We start from the raw sequence: 18,975 nt of genomic DNA, 5'->3' as shown, positions 1-18,975 counted from the left end.
TTGATATCTCAAATAATTATTAAGATTATAAAAATGTAATAACCAAACAAAACAAATGATTCTTTATTAAATAGTATTTCTTATCTGCTCCTGCAGCTATTTATAAAATTAATTTAATATAGTTGAGAAATACTTAAAATAAGATTTCAAAACAGGCGTGAATCTTTATTAATTCAATGAAAATAAAGTATGAAGTAAAGAAAGTTGAACAAAATTGCAACCCAATATACAAATACATAAAAGAGCTGATCCTTTTTTAACTGTAATTAAAACCAAAGATAGTGTTGCAGCCAAAACACAATCACTAAATGCAACTGTGTAAATAAATCTTCTGAATAATTATATCTATTATTCTTTACTCAATAATAATAGATCATCAGTCTTATCTGGAATTGTAAATATGAAATTATAATATTTTAATTTAAATTGAATTTGACAAAGATGGTATATCAACTGTGGTATTAAATCATTAATTTTTACCCGGAAGTAAATCATGGAATTTTTCTGTAATAAGATGTTACTCTTGAAGAGTCTTACTAAAATCATGTGTCATCTTCACGTTTTATATCTTCTAGTTTTCGTTATACTAAGATATATGTCGAAGTAATTAATTTAATTTTGTTGTAGAACTTCTCCAGATCGTGGTCGATCTACCAGCCCTAAAAAACCTAACGATAAATGTTCCAGTACGGAAACAATAACGTATAAAACCACAAAAACGTCGAAATATTCTCCTGAAGGAAAACATCCAACTGGTAGAAAACCCACTAATGACAGTACGAAAAAACCAAAAACCACCGAGCATTATAGTACTGATACAATTACTAGGCGGTCTCGAACTGAAACCACCACGACAGATAGTACCGACACAAATACTTTGACAAGAAGCAAGAATAAGCCTAGAAGTCCATCTCCGACTTCAACGACGACAAGTGATTTCGAGTACGTCCGCAATGATACGGACGATTCAATTTCGATTACCACTACAACTAGCACCACAAACAAGAAAATCACAGACACCGCACGTCCTGACAGTTTGGATATAACAAGAAAAACTAAAAAGGTCACTGACAGATCACCTACCTCCCCATTAACCGATTTGAAAAAATCCCCCACTAAACAGTCCACGCCTACATCAGAAAAACCTAAAACCACTCGAACAGATACGTATGAGGAAAGAGTTAAGGAAATTTTAGGTTTAAAGCAAGACAAACAAGAAATTCGCCGATCAAGTTTAGAGCGAAACTCATTGAAAAAGACATCAGTGAAAGAGGTGTCTACTAGAACCTATAGCGATGATGTAGTTAACAGATTGTACGTGACCAAAACTCCCTCTACGCCCAAACTAACAGATAAAAAGAGTCCAGAAAGAAAATCACCAGAAAAATACCCGGATTCTATCCAAACAAAAAAGACTTCTTCACAGATCAGAAAGTCCCCTCAGAAAGAACCACTAGAACAATCCCCGGAACGGAAATCCCCTAGAAAATCCGGACCAGCTGTCAGTGAATTTCCATCTCAAGTCAGACGGTCTCCTGAACGAGAACCTCTGGAGCCTTATCCAGAAAAAAGATCCCCTACTAAATCAGGACCATCTGTAGGCGAATTCCCATCCCAGATCAGAAAATCTCCTCAGAGGGAACCATTAGAGCCATATCCAGAAAAAAAATCTCCAACAAAATCCAGTCCAACTGTCAGTGAATTTCCTTCACAAGTCAGAAGGTCCCCTGAACGAGAACCTTTGGAACCTTATCCAGAAAAAATATCTCCAACAAAATCCAAACCAACTGTCAGTGAATTTCCTTCACAAGTCAGAAGGTCCCCTGAACGAGAACCTGTTGAACCTTATCCGAATAAAAGATCTCCAACAAAATGTGGACCAACAGCCAACGAATTTCCATCACAATTCAGAAAGTCCCCTGAAAAGGAGCCTCTGGAACCTTATCCAGGAAAGAAATCCCCTACTAAGTCAGGACCATCTGTTAACGAATTCCCATCTCAAATAAGAAAATCGCCTCAGAGGGAACCATTAGAGCCATACCCAGAAAAAAAATCTCCAACAAAATCCGGACCAACTGTCAGCGAATTTCCATCACAAGTGAGAAGGTCCCCTGAGCGAGAACCTCTGGAGCCTTATCCAGAAAAGAAATCCCCTACTAAGTCAGGACCATCTATTAACGAATTCCCATCTCAAATCAGAAAATCCCCTCAGAGGGAACCATTAGAGCCATACCCAGAAAAAAAATCTCCAACAAAATCCGGACCAACTGTCAGCGAATTTCCATCACAAGTGAGAAGGTCCCCTGAGCGAGAGCCTCTGGAGCCTTATCCAGAAAAGAAATCCCCTACTAAATTAGGGCCATCTGTTAACGAATACCCATCTCAAATCAGAAAATCTCCTCAGAGAGAACCATTAGAGCCGTATCCAGAAAAAAAATCTCCAACAAAATTCGGACCAACTGTCAACGAATTTCCATCACAAGTCAGAAGGTCCCCTGAACGAGAACCTCTGGAAATTTATCCAGAAAAAAAATCTCCTACAAAAAGTGCGCCAACAGTGAGCGAATTTCCATCACAAGTTAGAAAGTCCCCTGAAAGAGAGCCTCTGGAGCCTTATCCAGAAAAGAAATCTCCTACTAAATCAGGACCATCTCTTAATGAATTTCCATCTCAAATCAGAAAATCTCCTCAGAGGGAACCATTAGAGCCATATCCGGAAAAAAAATCTCCAACAAAATCCAGACCAACTGTCAGTGAATTTCCTTCACAAGTCAGAAGGTCCACTGAACGAGAACCTCTGGAGACTTATCCGGATAAAAAATCTGCAACAAAATGTGGACCAACAGTGAGCGAATTTCCATCACAAGTCAGAAGGTCCCCTGAAAGGGAGCCAATAGAGCCTTATCCAGAAAAAGGAGCCCCTACTAAATCAGGACCATCTGTAAACGAATTCCCATCTCAAATCAGAAAATCTCCTCAGAGAGAACCACTAGAGCCATATCCAGAAAACAAATCTCCAAAAAGAGCCGGATCAACTGTCAGCGAATTTCCATCACAAGTTAGAAGTTCCCCAGAAAGAGAACCTTTGGAGCCTTACCCAGACAGAAAAAGTCCTGAAAAATATAAACCGGGCATTGACGAATTCCCATCTCAGACCAAAAGGTCTCATGAGAAAGAACCTCTGGAACCTTATCCAGAAAGAAAATCCCCTACTAAATCTAAGCCCAGTGTAGATGAATTCCCATCTCAAATTAGAAGATCTCCTGAAAAGGAACCTCTGGAGCCTTATCCAGAAAGAAAATCTCCCACTAAATATAAGCCAAGTGTTAACGAATTCCCATCGCAAATCAGAAAATCCCCTGAAAGAGAACCACTAGAGCCATATCCTGAAAAGAAATCTCCTAAAAAATCTGCACCAACGGTCGATGAGTTTCCATCTCAAATTAAAAGATCCCCTGAAAGAGAACCACTAGAGCCATATCCTGAGAAAAAATCCCCTACAAAATCTGGACCGAAGGTGAGCGAGTTTCCCTCACAATCTAGAAAATTACCAGAAAAAGAACCATTAGATAAATACCCAGGCAAGAAATCTCCAGTAAAGTCTGGGCCAAATGTATCAGAATATCCATCACAGGTTAGGAAAACTCCACAGAAAAAAACTGTGGAACCTTACCCTGAAAAGAAAACTCCAACAAAATCTATACCCTCTTCAATTGTAGAATATTCAAAGCAGGTTAAAAGAGTTCCTGAAAAACAACCATTGGAAACTTACCTAGAAAAGAAATCTCCAGTAAAATCACGTCCTGGTGTTAGTGAATACCCATCACAAGTGAAAAAGGCTCCTCGAAGGGAACCAGTTGAAACAAATCCTGAAAGAAAAACTTCAAGTAAATACGATAGAACTGTCATAGATATATCATCCCAAGAATATATCAAAAATAAAAAAATTACACAAAAAGTTCAACCTATCCCAGGGAAAAAGCAACCTAAATCACCTAAAAAAATTAAAAAGGAAAAAACGACATCAGATGATGAGACCTCAGAGGATGAGCAAGAACAAATTGAGGAGATCTCCGAAATTACTGAAAATTATGACGAGGATTATCAAAGAAGAACAACAGATGAAATTTATAAACATGATCAGATTATAACTACTGACAAAAAGAGATCTACTAAAGAAATATTGGAGATTGAAAGAAATATAAATGATAAATCAAGAAAACCCAGTAGTAAAATTCCTGAAGGAAAACGAGCTACAAAACCACGAGATGTGCCTTCAACTGATGATGAAATTTATGAAACTATTACAGAAAAGCATCTTAATATGATCGAAACACGAAAACCAGTAGAAGAGCCTGTGGCTGAACGGAAAATATTCAGTCAGTTATGTAGAGAAGACGAGATAACTAGAGTTGATAAGAAGAGAACTACACAAGAACTTCTGGAATCTGAAATCGTAGAACATACGAGAACCGTTCAACCCAAAGAGAGGAGTCCCACTAGGGCCTCTCCAGAAAGAATAGTAGGAAAGGATTTGTTTTCAGTTAAAATCGATAAGAAACCGATCAAAAAGTCTCAGAAACCCCGAACCAAATCGGAGAGCAGCACTTCGGATGAGGACGTCCACACTTTAGAGGAAAATGTAATAGTCGAAATTTCAGATATTAAAAATGAAAATATTAAAAAAGTTCAGAAAACTAACAAAAATGCCGCTAATACAGTTGAATCTAAAACTATTACTACTTTGAGAAAAGACAAAACGGCGCCAAAGGATAAAAAGCCCTCAACGAAAACTACCACAGAAATAATTAAGACGACAGTAACAAAAAAAGATTCTCCAATAGACAAACCGACAATGAGAAAACCCACCCAAACATCAGTTAAAAAAGTAACTGAAACTGTTTCAACGACAACCAAACTTGTCAAAAAACCAACGCCAAAAACGGTTTATTCGCCACAAGCGGTTAAAAAACAACCCGAAACTATTTACAGAGTAGAAAAAACCAAGTTCATTGGAGAATCCGAATATCAAGACCAATTTTCTAAAGTAAACAAGGTTAGAAAGGAACCAATAAGGAAAACCACCAAACCTGTCAAAACGACATTACATGACATCGAAAAAGAAAATTTGAGAGAAGACAAAACACTTCATATCAGAACAAACAGAGTAGATGATACAGTCACAAAGAAGAAAGTCACTAAAACTATTATGGTAAATGGGAATGTTCCTAAAACTAAGATCACCGAAGTACCAAGCAAATTAAGTACAAAGAAATCACCAATTTCATATAAAACAACGGAAACAAAACCTAAAACACCGACCACAACCAAATATTCAACTACAGTTCGAAAAACGGTAACAGATACAAGGACCACCAAACCGACTGTAACAACTACAATTACAGTCACTCCTAAAACTAAACCATCAACAAAAACGCCCCAATCCAAAACTCCCAGTAAGAAACCAAAACGCAAGCCCACGAATGGATATGCATCATCGGACACTGAAGATGACTCTCTAGTGGAGAGTGTAGAAGGTTCTTTCACTGAATTTAGACAAGATAAGAATGAGTTCTCTCGGACTACGGACGAGACCTTTACTAAAAGAATTCGAGAACAACTACCAAGAGAACATGTCATAACAACAAAAACTGTACTTATTAACAATGATGACATTACCGATCGCGAAATTATAGTAAATTTACAAAGATCGAAATCATCCAGGGAACCTACACCTGACAGGTTGTGCCCCAGACCCTTAACAAGTGATGAGGAAGAAGAGTCAAGTCCAGTTAGATATCCCGACGAAATTAGTGAACCTGATGATGGTAGTTTGAGAAGGAAACCGAAGAAATTGTCGGATATGCCTATTTTTGAATCTCCAGATACTCAGGAGTTCACAAGAATAACCGAGATAACGGACAACAGGAAAAAAATTACTGAGGTGGATAGAGTCGAAGAAACAGATGAAAGTTTGTTGAGTATCGACAAAAAAATCAACAAATTTATGGACACTGCTGATAAGCTTACGAAAGAACCAATTAAACCAAAACCAACATCTGCGGACAAAAGCAAAGTATTTAAAATATCCGATGATTTACTCGATCGATCAGACGAGTGTTTGCTAAGTGTGTCCGATAAAGTGAGCAAATTTATTACCACAGCTGAACAACTTACTTCGCAAAAACTTCCAGAGAAATCTAAAACTCCTAAAACCAATGTGAGTATCCAGAGAAAAGTGGAGGAATTTGAAACTTCGGTGGAGGAGGCCAACAAACCGAAAAAACCAACGGGTCGGGCACCTAAAGTTGAAAGGCCTGATCTTACCCAGATCGACGATGAACTAAAAGAAGATGAATGTTTACTGAGTGTATCTGACAAAGTCAGCAAATTTATTACCACAGCGGAACATTTAACTAATACAGTCTCCAAACCAATCAGCCTTTCAAAAATTGATATTAAGCCAAGACAAGATGAACCAAGGGAGGTAGATAGGCGCTCACCTAACAGGGATGTTCAGTATGAAAGGCAACAAACATACACAAGAAAATCTACATCTTTATCGCCAGAACGTGAAATGTCGCCTTCGCCAAGACAGAGAAGTCCTTTGTACACTCGTCCAAGTTTGATTCCTCGTCATACACCCGATCGAACAACGGGTATAACAGAAACCCAAATAACGGAGACTACTCACGTTATAGAGGACAAATCAGTGCCATCGCCTAGAAGATCACCAACCACAGATGATAACAAAACCATCTTAAGTACTACAAGTCGTCTAAGAAATACCGAAAGCATTAAGAAAGCAAAAGCATTGTTTGAAAATATTGCAAAAGATCAAACTAAACCTAAACAAAGAGATATACTGAGCAGACCATCTGTATTTGAGGGAAAAACAACAAAAAGAACCGATGAAACAAGAACCAGTGTTCAAACAGAAGATCGGGAAGAAATCAGTAGGAGATCATCTATCAAAAGTAATAGAATTCAAAATGGTAAGTTTGCTACATTCAACACTTTTCACTTTTATACTGTGTCAATAATATTAAAACCATAACTAGAACTTTTGAGTGATGCCTTTAAATATAACAATCACTCATACCTGGCATTCTACAAAATATTATTGTAAAAGGTTTTAATATTAGGGCTGATTTTGCTCTAGAGGTTTAGATATAAGTATACATAGAGGTGAATGTTACAGTATTTTCAGAACTACGAACAGATAATTTTGTTATCTATAGAGTGAGAAGTATTAGTACTTTTGAAAGAACTGGGACCTTCGTATCTCAGTTAATGCTCAACATTCCAAAACTGAAAATTCACTCATTAAATTGACTTCCATGTACACCACGGGTCCACCTAGAATAGTATATTTATATCTAAGTATTGTTTGTTTATTAATATGAATTGTCCAGCTTCAATAAGAATTTTTAATAAGAATTAGGAAATTGAGAGGCCATGATAATGTATTGATATTTTTACAAAGTTATTTTTAATTAGTTGGTTGAAGTACGGTATTAGTTAAACTGACATTTACTGTCCAACTGTTCACTAACTAACCATATGACGCACAATTCTTTTTGTAAAAAAAATGTCTCTATGATTTAAACATTCGGCTAATACGATCATCCTCTTCATCGTCATCTGACTACAAATCGTAATTAGTAACAGTGGTGAAATTTATCATATATTTATCTTAACTAGCCTGTATTCGGTCGAAATCCCATCTGCCCTTCTCGGCTTGTTTCTCCAAAAGTCCATCGAAGCCTTATTAACATCATTTCCATAAATGATAGTTCCATCGATAGTTGATAAGAGACTATTGTTAAATAAAAAAGATAAAATATATAATATTAGCTAATTCTCTCCATATTAATTTAAAAGTATATTAAAATGAATGTCTAGCTTGATGTTAAATTAATGAAAATATGTTTACCCAAAATTCAATTTGTTTTTAGATAAGGACTTGCGATCAGCTAAGCTTGTGGAAGAAATAACAAGAAGATCACAGTCCCCTCAAAAATCGCCAGAACGATCTATCGTCGATAACGACAGACATAGATCTCCAGAAAAAATAGAAATTACGAGATTCAGGCCAAGCTCCCCTGAAAAAATACCTGAAATTGTCACATATACTCCAAGGAGCCGTGAACCATCACCAGACGGCGATATTCCTCATTACATGAAACCCTTGGATAGAAGTTTAAGACCTAATAGCCCCCATCGCGACAGTATCACTCAACGTAATATTATACATACAATAACAGTTTATTTCATAGTGATCTTAACTTATGTTTTACAGTAAAAATTCAGCCACAAGATAGTACCGATTCTAAACCATCCAGATTCGGTGTAACTCTCAAAAGAACTGATTCAGATAAAGTTTCAAAAACAAACGATAGCTCTTCGATAGAGAGGAGGAGAATTAGCGTGGATAAGAAAATAACTGAAGAGGAGGTCGATGAAATATTTGACTTGGAGATTTTGGAAGAGTTGGTGAGCAAATCAAAATAATTAAATGTATATGTTTAGTTTTTTTAATATTTTTATTTATAGTTAGAGATCGTCGTCAGTTATGAAATAAGACGAAAAATTCGAACCCAAATTCGTCTAGTGAAAAGACTTATAACAGAAGGTACCCTGGAGACTTATATTTCAAAAAGAAGATCTGTCGTTCGAAGAGGTTCTAGTCCAGTAAAGTCTGTACGCCCAGACGAACCAAGAAGGTCAAGCCCTGAGAAATTATATGAGTATACTGATACAGTTGACAGGAGAAGATCTAGCGTCGAACATTCCGAATATCAGTCATCCTATTCGAAAAGTGAAAGAAGGTACTCTAGCGAATCAACAAATGTGATTAGAAAAAGTCCGAGTCCAGTACGTGATAGATCTAGTCCTCAACGACTAAGTCCCGAGAGGAAAGTTACCAAAACCGTGGACGTTAACCCTACAGGAAAAGTTACTACTACAAAAACTACAGAATCAATTCCCGGAGGTGTCAGAGTAACCACTACTACCACCACAGAAACAAAATCGTTTACTACTCTGAAAAAGACCGTTCCCGGTTCAAAGAAACCAGTTGAGGATAATCAACCAGAATGGGTAAAACAAAGAAACTTGAGGAACACAAAAGAAACAAACACCAAAAAAGTAACTTCTGGTACTAGCACAGTGACTAAGAAAACGAGTTCGAGAAGCAGCCCATCAAAAGAAGTTAAACCAACAGATATCATTACATCTAGTTATGGTGTAGGGCCAACAGATGAGAATGGTACTCCGTTATTTGGACTGAAAGCATTACGAGCCCAGAATAAAAATACTACCACTAAAGGTGAGTTTAAGATAGAATAGGTATACATTTTTTATTTCGCACGTTCGTATGTATCACGTTCGAACTTATCAGACAGCATTATGTCTCTTTTTAACCAGAATAAAATGAGAAGGAAAATATTGTCTGATTTTGAAATGAATTTACAAAGTGCTGCAGGCAATACATTCTTGATGACACATACACAAAAAAACTTTGAATAGACTATATATCATTTCTACACAAATTTCTATTACTTTCTTAGTTACACTTCAAAATTGAATATTGTGTTTCATTAAAACTATGAAGTTTAAAGTTAAAACTATTTATAGGTCTCTCCATCATTTTATTTTTTATCTTACTGTCATTCAATATTGTTAATTTTTGCTATCCTACGCTACACTACTACTATTGTTGTCAGTGATCGATATTGCAATAGTATATTGATACCTTTCGTTCCGTACATAGACTTTCTGATATTTGGCAAATTTCAAGCTACGTTATTTGTTTTTATCGTAAGTTATAACCAAAATAGTGTCTCATAAGAACACGAAAATAGACAGGTTTTATAACGTCATTTACCAGTTGTGCCGGAAAGTCATCACCTGTTTTCACAACAACAGATGTCGCTAACTAACAGAGAAACATCATTTTATTAAGATATTAAGCTTCAAAGCTATAGATGTTATATATACGAGAATAACACCGTCATAGATTTATACCTCTTTGAAAATGTCAAGTTTCGTGCATGAAAACGTGTATTATTTTTCGTATTTAATCAAAAGAAAAAAGACGCTGAACGTTTCCTAGTAGAAACTAATAGAAACCGCTCACCGTTTACTGGTAGAAACTTACAGTGAGCAAACCCTAACCTTAAAAACATGCGAGGCGTGGTATCGAAAACTCACAAGTGGCGACTTCGATGTGGAAGACAAAGAAAAAGTTTGATGATGCGAAACTGCCAGAGTTATTAGATGAAGACCCAACCCAAACTCAAAAGCAATTGGTAGAAACGTTAAATGTGGCCCAAGCGACCATTAGCGACTGATTACGAGCAATGGGGAAAATTTAAAAGATGGGTATGTAGGTGCCACATTAATTGACTGGCAGGCAAATGAAAAATCGAAATATTGCCTGTGAAATTCTACTTGAAAGATATGATAGGAAATCATTTCTGCATCGAATGGTGGCGGATGACGAGTAGATTTATTTCGGAGGCCCTAAGCACAAAAGTCATGGTTATCACCTAGCGAAGCCGGCCGATCGAATCCAAGACCAAGACGTTTAATCAGTTAATAAAGATTAATCAAGACAATTATCTGTATTTGGTGAGACCAGAGTAGCATAGTGTATTACAAAACAACAAGTGACCAATTTGAACCATACGTTGATTAGAGAACATCCAGAATGGAACCTAAGAACGCGTCTCATAAAACAAAACTGGTCAAATCAGACTTCAACAATCAACTGTTTACATCAATGGCTCGATGAATGGTTTTTCTCAATAGACAAATATGTTTTTGGGATGGCATCCATAATGTACCGGAAAGAAAGATAGGCACGATGTATTAATTATATACAGTCTATTCAAAGTTTTTTCATTAATGTGACGTCGAAAGATTACAATGTTGCCGCATCAACTCTGAGTTTTAGTTCAGTTTGGCTTTGACATACAAGGAAATTCTAATCTAAATAAAATAATTCAATAAAAATGTTAGTACATTTAATACATATATTATCGACTTAAAATTACAATTAAGAACACAGGTATGATAGTTTGTAGGTTAAATTTGTTTTTTTTACATTTAACTCTTTTCCACACCACCCATGAGATATTTGTAGAATTTCTAGTCGCGTTTTTTATGTAGTGGTATCGCCCTGGAGGCTTAATCCACCTAATTAACAATTGTATATCTGAGAAACGTATTTTACTTTCATTCAAGAGCATAATTACCTTATTACGTTTAGTTCTTGTTTCCTTCGATGGTGTGTTTACTTGTCAGGTCATCTTGTACACCATTCTTCATAAAAAATAATCACTGAATTCTGTCTAATGCATTTACCATATCTACAAAACAGTTAGCATTCATTCTCTCCTCATACGTTCTAACCTAATGCTCATGTTTAATTTTGAACAATTACAATCATATTTGTGCACACAAATCTTTCACGCCCTACACAATACCATTTTCCACAGTTATATTCAATTATGTGCATAGCTTTAGTTATTTCCACTCTCATCACTCTGTCTAAGGAATTTCCAGCATTCCAAAGCATTATCACATATCCTGAAAGTTTCCGTTAACCATTTTGAAATATTCAAGATACAGAAATTCAAATAGTTTATATTCCTTGGTCTTATTTTATGCCTTTAAAAATTTAATTATTTTTAAAGCAATGTCTGGAAGTTCCATTAAACCTCTCCGGGGGTTATCTTTACACCATTTAAACCATATGCCCTATAAGAGTGTATGAAAGGATATCTTACATCCCTCAAAAAGCTGCATGTCCCTAACTCTTTTATGTATACTTTCTAGACAGGCAATTTTCTATAAAATAATTTTACTAAATTATGTTTATATCGATAAAATAGTTTGTGTACTTACTGTTCTTATACATTTCGTATATTTTCAATACAACTGAAGGGACTTATATTATTTAATACCATCAATAATTACCTATCTAACGGAAATTATTGGCAAAAGGGGGCCTCCATTATCTCGATCCTTTTCGAAATATTTTATTAAAGCCGCAATCAATTTATAATCCTGACTATTTATTATTTTCGGCTTTTCGAAGTGATATCGTATATTACGGAGCGATTTAAAATTTTTCAAAATAATCAAAGCGCTGAAATAACGCTTGTCGGTTTTTAATATGTATTATTAATAACTAATACTTTGAATAATTTTAGGTACGTCTGATAACCGGCCGCCTTCCGTTTGTCATACGTATGCAAATTTCTTTAATGCAATAGTTTTAAGAGGTTTTTAACTCTTACCTATAAATTATTGTGGCTGTATAATTAACTGTAGTTTTCAGATATACTATGATGTTCCACTTGATATTATTTTTGTTCAATTATTTTATTTAGATTAGAATTTTCTTGTATGTCAAAGCCAAACTAAACTAAAACTCAGAGTTGATGTGGCAACATTGCAATATTTCGACGTCTCAAATATCCACGCCGCATTACTAAAAAAACTTTGAATAGACTGTATATGGCCAATACTTTGAATAAATACATTTTTCAATTTTCTTAAAAATAATGTATCTTTTTTATAAAAAACCGATAATAACTTTCCGGAACACTTGATATTTTTGACTCTAAGCTAATATTGCGTGTAGTTTCGGCATTAGTAATTTAAATAACTCTCTTTAATTTGTATTTTAGTAATATATATATTAAATATTATATTCTATCACATTTACAGTTCAAGGCACAGTAGTATCGAGCGAATATTATTCAGAAAACGGTCAGGAACCAGTTGGCCAGATAAGCGTAACGAAATACTCAACCGACCCAAGAGATCTGGAAGAAGAGGGCATGATCACTACCGATGGAGAGGTAACCAGCGTTACTACTACACAGAAATTTGGTTACAAAGACACGCCCTCTTTGAAAAATCTAACCGGCAGCAAAAAAACAAAGGTGAGAACGAGCCACTCATTTCCTCCATCCGTTATTTATTTATTTATTATGTGTAGGAAATTTGCGATAAAAACGAATCAACTACTACTAAAACAACTAAAGTAAACAGACGTGGATCTGTGAAGGCTATTTCGCAAAAGTTCATTGAAAACGCAGGTTAGTTAAAATTATTTTATATTGATTTCCATTCTATTGAAATTGCATTTTTAGTCGAAACATTGAAGAGTGAGAGGCAAACAACCTACCCAAAGGCAGGTTTGATTTTGCGCACCTCCAGCTTCAAAAGTACCGAAGACCCTCATAGTAGAGAGGGCTCACCAGGTATTTAAAATATAACACTATATGATCTAACTTTCTTTTTAACAATCAAAACTGTTTTATGCCTGAAATTGAGCTAATTAACTTAAAATTTATTAACTTACAATTCAATTAAAAAGAAGCAAATTTGAACGATTCCCTATATTATAATATAAAAATAAGATTTAAACTTGTTTTATTAAGATATTCTGGTTAATGTAATACCGTTGTGTGGAAATATAGTTGAGTATTTGATTCATATAATCTTAAAAATAAATTCATTAATAACAATTTACTTCTAAACATAATAAATTTTTCCTTAATCACTTAAATCAATATTTTTCAGTCATCCTCTTAAGATTCATTAAACATTTCTGGATTTCGAGAAAGAACTTCTTTTTATTTCTCTGTTTTAAATTAACAAAAACCTGAAAAGTCCACAAAAACTAAAATAAGCTGATAACTGTAATATTATACTATATAGTACTATTTTGCAAAAATAAAATAAAATCAGTCTTATTCTTTTTCAGCGTTTATTGAACTAAAATGCAGTTATTTATGCATATATTTTGTTTCTTATTTATCTCAAATCTCTTCCTGGATTAGTATATGATTCTAATATAAATTAATACAATTTTTTAATACACATACGAATATAATATAAGACAATTGTATGATAGTAATGAAAAAAAACTAATTGTTTTACATATCCTTTTGTCGCCTAGTGACTTTACACATGATATTATAATTAGTTGCAATGGTTTCTTTTTACATAATTCGTAATAGTCAACTCTAGATCATTCCCAAGAGATGGATATGTTTCACACTATTGATTCATCAACTCCTGAATGATTTTAATCCATGCATATGTTTTATGTGCGTTCAAGCTAACTTTATGTCCAATAATACTTTCACTTTGATATCTTCGAACTTTTTTCAAGTATAGGACAATTTTTATGATTGACATCAAAATAATCACTGTAACTAATTGAAAACAAACTCGATAGCTTTTAATACTTTTCATTAACGGATCTAGAGTATGATAGTATAGGTTTGAAGGAGTACATAGCCACGCTAAAAGTAGGTTTTATCAAATAAACACTACAAAATACTTGTAATGAAAAATTTCCTATAACCCAAACCCTTAGCCACGCCCTGGAAATGCCCCCATTATTTTTCATATATGTATCCAGACAATGAAATGAAAATTTTCTGTAGAATTACTCCGTGACATACAGGGGATGGTCAAAATAATACGAACTATGTTGTATTTATATGGTGTAGAGAAGCCATTTACTATTAAAATAGCTGCAGTTCTTCGCCGAATAGATTTGTGGAGTGTTTGAATAGTTTCCAATATAATGTTACCTCATTCTTGTACCAAAATATCTGCTAGTTGCTTTAGTGATGTTGAAGATGGAATTCTACAGTTCAGTCTGCTCTAAAACTCCTCTAATGCTCATCAAATCAAGGCAGCAAAGTTTAATAGCAATATGCTGGTCAAAGCAATATATCTTCATCATTAATGATATCGAGATATTAATTTGCAATAATTCGGCCAGTCATCTGAATGGAATCTTCCCCCATACTTGGCGAGAAAAATCAGGCAGTCCGGGTCAAATATTTTTTGGACTTCTTCACATTTGTAGGGACCCGTTTGTGGGAAATAATATAAACGATGATTCACTGAATCATACCACATTCTTGGAATCATCAAGTATTCATGTTTTTATGATCGTTTCACCACATCTTTCGCAGCTTGGCGTTGGCTTCCTTTATAAAGGGATTCTTAATTGCTGTCCTTCCATAAATGTTAGCTTTCTAGATCTTCCAACGTACAGTGGGAACAGTATTACTCAAGTAAGTCTTGAGTTCTGCTATTACTTAACATTTATTAATTAAACAATTCGGCTGTTTTTGTCACAAACGCTCTCGCTAACAGGCCACCAATGAGTTGCTCTCTTTCGCAACATAAGAGATCACAAATTTCAGTAATCATTTGTTTTAGCCGTCGCAGAACCAAACGTATAATAAATAGACTGAAATATAAGCTACAAGACTTAAACAAAGTATTGCTAACATTCAACAATATTACTATGTTACACAATATTTATGTTATTTTATCTATTTCTTGTATAAATCTTATATTCGAATTACTAAAACTTATTAAGACTAAACCTAGCCTTTCTTATCAATTATTCATCATTTTGCATAAATAATTAAAATAAAAAATATGAAAAGGTCTATTTTTATTATTATGTTATAAGTTTTATTGATATATTTTATTTCTACTAATAATAATTTTATAAATATTCTATATACTAAATAGCACGTAATTTGCATATGTGAATAAATATTCAGGCTTAAATAGAAAACTAGCATTAATAATATTGAGCTGTAAGCATTAACTCATTCGCTTATTGTAACCCAACGCCCTTCTTTAGTCGAAGCTAGAGAACAAACAACCACCACATCTAAAGGCGGCGAAACATTTTTGAGCAACACAAACAAAATTACGGGCGTTCAAGACGTAATCACAAGAATGAAAACTGAAGAACATCAAGAAGGTGATACGGAAGAAGATATTGCCGCTCGAGGACTTTTAAATAAATTCATAGGTATCAATATTAAACTAAAATAATTCATTACAACATGATTATTTATTATTACCATTGGATGCTACTTAAGCTAATTAATTTTAACTTTCGATATCCTCTCTTTCTTCTATCTTCCAAAAGTAACTTAAAAATATCTCTTCCTCGATCTTCAGTAATTGTATATCGTAAAATGTTTTAAAAATATTTCCAGGTTCTCAAGTTCTTTTGTCTGGAATGGAAGCCCATGCCAGATCAACGAAATCCCAAACCACCGAGTCATCCTCGCCAAGTGGAACTGTTAAACGATCGACAAAAATTACATCAACAATTACGGTAAGTGATTTAAAGATGCTTTGCGAATAGAATTAATTACAGCAAGATAAACTTGTAAAATTTAGTTAAGTAAATACAGAGACACTAGATACTAGAGGTTAAAGCCACTTTTTTTCGTCTGCAATTCCAATCCATTATATTTACATCGTAACACCAATATTTTGGAAAGCATATTCATACTTCTCTCTTTCTTTAATTCTTCTCTTAACATCAATGTAATATGCGCTGAGTTATTTTATATATTTTTATTTTTCATTTATTTACGCCTTATTAAAAGTTGCTAGTTAGATAATTACAAGTGAGTTATGAGGAATATAATCAATCTATTATATGATCATATAGATCAATATGTATCCGATCTTGTCTTTTTAATATAGTAAGTTATAGAAATAACAGATCAATTGAAAAGTCACCGGCCTGACTCATAGATGGCGCTACTAGAATTAAATTTATATATTTTTAGTCAGCCCTAACCCTCAAAAGATGCGTGTATAAATTTGACAGCTGTCGAATCATTAGTTTGTGAATTATAACATTTTGAGTGAAGCAACTTTTGTTATTGTGAAAAAAATGGATAAAAAGGAATTTCGCTTGTTGATTAAATATTGCTTTTTGAAAGGAAAAAATACAGTTGAAGTAAAAACTTGGCTTGATGTCAAGTTTCCGGACACTGCCCCAGGAAAATCAACCATTAACAATTGGTATGTTAAGTTTAGAGGTGGTGAAATGAGCACCGAAGACGGTGAACGCAGTGGACACACAAAAGAGGTTGTTACCGACGAAAACATTAAAAAAATCATAAAATGATTTTGAATGACCGTAAATTGAAATTGAATGAAATAGCAGACACTCTAAAGATATCAACTGAATGTGTACATCAAATCATTCACGAATATTTGGGTATGAGAAAACTCTGGGCAAAGTGGGTGCCGTGCGAGCTCACTTTTGACCAAAAAAAAACAACAACGAGTTGATGATTCGGAGCAGTGTTTGAAGATGGTCAAGCGTAATAAACCCGAGTTTTTGCATCGATATGTGACAATGAATGAATCATAGCTCCATCATTTCACTCTGAAGTCCAATCGACAGTCATCCGAGTGGACTGTACACGAGGAACCTGCTCCAAAGGGTGGGAAAATACAGTCGATAACAGTCTGCTGGCAGGGTTATGGCGTCTGTATTTTGGGATGCGCATGGAATAATTTTCATCGACTACCTTCAAAAAGGAAGGACCATCAACAGTATCTATTACATAACGTTATTGGACCATCTCAAGGACAAAATCGCCGAAAAACGGCCGCATTTGAAAAAATAAGAATATTGAAAGATATATAATTGATCACTGAATAACTTAAGGATACTGAATATAAATAGAAACATAGAATAGAATAGAAAACTTATTATACAATATATAGTTACACGTAAAAACCATGGAATTTGACAGTTAGATTAAGTTATTAATTTTTTATTTCGATATGTTTTTACCAATAGATATCTCTGATCGAAACACATACAAGCACCCAATATTTATAATATAAACAATTAAATATTAGTACATATTAAAAATTATTCCTATAATAGATATATTCATCGATACTGCTTTTTTAATTGATAAATTATGTAAAAACTGCTATAAATGTCCAAAATAGTTTTAAAAATTTGCAATATAACACATTAAGTTTTTAAGTAAAATTTACAAGAAAGACATTCCCAATAAAATATTATTAAAGCACATAAATTATTGAAGAAATAAATAAAAGCTCTTAATACATAAATATTTTATAAAAAATTGCATAATTATCAGGAATCAAGTTCGTGTTTGAAAACAATGTTTCTAATAATGTATTGTATTGTGCCAATTTTTTCAGAGTATTTTTAAATCTTTACTACAAACAAGTATCGATTGTTCGACGGTTTCGTAATATCATTTTACATTTTAATTAATTCGTATCAATATATTATTAATTTATTTATAAGTCGATTGATTTAAGATAAGAGGATTTATGTATCCGATATTTCTTATTTATACCACATACATTAAAATAATTTAGTTAAATAGTTGTCAACGTATTGCTCTAGAATTCTTATACCTATAATATTCAATAGCAATTCAACTTAATCAATATACAATTTAAGCAAGCAATAAATACATTTACAAACAATACATTTTTAACACTTTTTGATACCACCATTAAAAACAGGTAAGAGCTTCACATATTTTATAAGAAACTTTAGTTATAATAATATAATTAAAATTAGAAAATTATACATTTAAATTTAATAGAGTTTTAAAGATTAACTGATAATATTTAATTACATAATAAGTGGATCTAGATCTAAATTTAAATGTAATGAACATCTAATATAGATTTTATTTAGATACTATCTAGATATGAGATGTTTGAATTAGTAGCATTTTTATTGTGGGGAACCACAGTAGGATAATTGATAGTAGGAAAATATTGATTACTAATAATAATTATTAGAATACATAGAGAATAGAGATTATTAAAATACATTCATTTTTAAATTAAAAGTAAGATTACTAAGATTTTTTACCACAAATAAAAACACAGAATTTCAAAATTCACCATTCACCTTTAACTCAAACACCTATCGGAAGCGTTACGAAACATTGACGTCATTTATCATTCCCTAACCATCATTTTCGCATTCCAACATTTGCACTTTATAGCGCGCTTCGATTTTATTTGGATTAGTTATTTATATTTCACAGTTAAAATATTAATGTTGTGCAACCAATGGAAAGAAAAGGTAAATGAAAAAAA

The 18,975-nt window shown here is 33.6% G+C and overlaps 1 protein-coding gene across 8 annotated transcripts in view; it reads left to right on the top strand.

The window, feature by feature from the left end:
- Positions 1–18,975, top strand: part of LOC143190423 (uncharacterized) — a 90,559-nt gene that overhangs the window by 38,056 nt on the left and 33,528 nt on the right. For 5 of the 8 annotated variants that reach the window (XM_076394887.1, XM_076395144.1, XM_076395055.1 and 2 more), the window contains exons 6-14: positions 628–6,995; positions 7,959–8,243; positions 8,303–8,496; positions 8,557–9,331; positions 12,742–12,959; positions 13,016–13,115; positions 13,170–13,280; positions 15,701–15,874; positions 16,065–16,186. In XM_076394887.1, coding sequence (XP_076251002.1) covers positions 628–6,995; positions 7,959–8,243; positions 8,303–8,496; positions 8,557–9,331; positions 12,742–12,959; positions 13,016–13,115; positions 13,170–13,280; positions 15,701–15,874; positions 16,065–16,186 — 8,347 coding nt within the window. The remainder of the gene's footprint in view (positions 1–627; positions 6,996–7,958; positions 8,244–8,302; positions 8,497–8,556; positions 9,332–12,741; positions 12,960–13,015; positions 13,116–13,169; positions 13,281–15,700; positions 15,875–16,064; positions 16,187–18,975) is intronic. The other 3 variants (XM_076395299.1, XM_076395213.1, XM_076394970.1) reach the window with 1 other exon arrangement.

The sequence above is a fragment of the Rhynchophorus ferrugineus genome, unplaced genomic scaffold (assembly GCF_030347505.1).
Source record: "Rhynchophorus ferrugineus isolate W39M unplaced genomic scaffold, kcgeb_rfMv2 rfM1, whole genome shotgun sequence".
Taxonomy (NCBI): Eukaryota; Metazoa; Arthropoda; class Insecta; order Coleoptera; family Curculionidae; genus Rhynchophorus; species Rhynchophorus ferrugineus.
The sequence above is the reverse complement of the archived record's forward strand: the minus strand, read 5'-3'. Positions and strand labels throughout refer to the sequence as shown.